Source organism: Myotis davidii, unplaced genomic scaffold (genome assembly GCF_000327345.1).
Source record: "Myotis davidii unplaced genomic scaffold, ASM32734v1 scaffold22, whole genome shotgun sequence".
In the NCBI taxonomy this organism is placed as follows: domain Eukaryota; kingdom Metazoa; phylum Chordata; class Mammalia; order Chiroptera; family Vespertilionidae; genus Myotis; species Myotis davidii.
Window position 1 is genome coordinate 798698 of NW_006294067.1, and position 1541 is coordinate 800238.

The window sequence follows — 1541 nt, forward strand, 5'->3', positions numbered from 1 at the left end:
TTCACCGGGTCAGGGTCCTTGTGAGAATGAGCAGAGGAGGAGGGACTTCCCTGTCTGCACAGGCAGTTCCCATAGTGACATCACTGAGCCTGAGGATTGCCTGATACTAATTAATTAATTAATTAATTAAGATGCCAGCAATTCTGAGATGCCCCGTTCTTTTAACTACAATAAGAAAGAAAAAATATTGTCACTTATAATCAGAAGCTCCTTTGTTTCTGTAGGTCACAACCAAGTGCCTTCACTGTGTTCATTAACCTCCATGTCTTTTTATTTCTCTACAGCTCATAGCAAAGTCTTGTGTACTTCTTGGTCACCATGCAGTAAACAATAGGTTCCTATAGCTTCTTTCTGGAAGAGGACTCCACTTTATTGACCTTTAAGACACTAGTGTGATGAGGTGAAAACCTAGAGCAGGGGAAGCACTTTCCCATGTAACAGCTCACCTACACAGGACAGACTGACTGACTGCAACAGTGTGGAGTGTGTGTCTGAGGCCCTGGGTCTGATGCAGACCTGGCAGATACTGCACTGAAGGTGGCCCTCACCACACACAGAGGTTCAACCTGCTGGCTCAGGCCACTGGGGGCTCCATGGTGTGAAGTTTGTTTAGGGCTCCCCTAAGTCCAGGGTGCAGGGCCTCTCCCTGCCTTTTTGTGCAGAGAGGAGGTGGCCCTGCAATGCTGTGTATTCACTGCTGGCACAGAAGTACACAGATGTCTGGGAGGGTGTCGCTGACTCCAGTGTGAGGGCAAAGTTCTCTGTATTTGATCTAGAGGCACTGTACCCATCAGCACCATCTCCTTTGGCAGTGATCCCAGCACCAACTGAGTAATAGATCAGCGTCAGCTCATGGTTCAGGTCTTGGCGATACCAGTACATAACGTTGTGGTTATTAGTCTGGTGACAACTCAGTGTCACATTCTTGTCTGTCCCCGCAACCTTGTATCTTGGGCTCTGGGTAACTTCGGCATCCATGTTTCCTGTAAGGAAGCCACAGACCTGATGTTGTCATCCTAAGATGAAGGCTTGGGCTGAGGTCTTGGGAATCTAGGGCAGGAAGCGCCCCTGTACTCACCTGCCCACAGGAGACAAAGAGCCACCCAGAAGAAGAGCCTGGTGACCATTTCAGGTCCAGGGCAGAATCTCATGTCTTCCTGTTCTGTGTTCTATTTGGGGGAAATAGACTCAGTGATGTCACTGTCCTTGACAAATGCCTGAGCTGTAGAGCTAACCTGCAACACCCCATACCCACAGGAACAAATCAGTGATTCTCTCAGTTACAGGAACCACCTGATGTCCAAGAACTTTTTAAAGCCTCAAGGTCAGGGTCATTGGAATCTGAGGACTTGTTTTATGTTGTCTCACAATTCACTGACTATTGGGAGCCCTGTCATCGGTGCTCAGGTCTCTGCATGCTCATGGGTAAGAGTTCTCCCTTGGTTTCAGCTGAGGCCACAGAAGACTGTTTCACCTACGACCCTGTGACTGTGCTTTTTGTGAAAAAGAGTAGGCTGGTTAGCAATGTGGATGAGACTACA

The 1541-nt window shown here is 48.3% G+C and overlaps 1 protein-coding gene across 1 annotated transcript; it reads right to left on the bottom strand.

Moving 5' to 3' along the window:
- Positions 1-587: 587 nt before the first annotated feature.
- LOC102759035 (T-cell receptor beta chain V region C5) lies at positions 588-1148 on the bottom strand. Its single transcript, XM_015566710.1, has 2 exons — positions 1079-1148; positions 588-983 (listed from the first exon to the last, which is right to left on the bottom strand). The coding sequence occupies exons 1-2, from the start codon at positions 1125-1127 to the stop codon at positions 610-612; spliced, it is 423 nt and encodes a 140-aa protein (XP_015422196.1). The 5' UTR covers positions 1128-1148; the 3' UTR covers positions 588-609.
- Positions 1149-1541: the final 393 nt, after the last annotated feature.

Excerpts from the sequence above, each read along its gene's own strand:
- LOC102759035 (XM_015566710.1), bottom strand. The coding sequence starts at position 1,127 with ATGGTCACCAGGCTCTTCTTCTGGGTGGCTCTTTGTCTCCTGTGGGCA. Across the intron at positions 984-1,078 it reads TCTTTGTCTCCTGTGGGCAG|GAAACATGGATGCCGAAGTT; the intron begins GTGAGTACAGGG and ends GCTTCCTTACAG.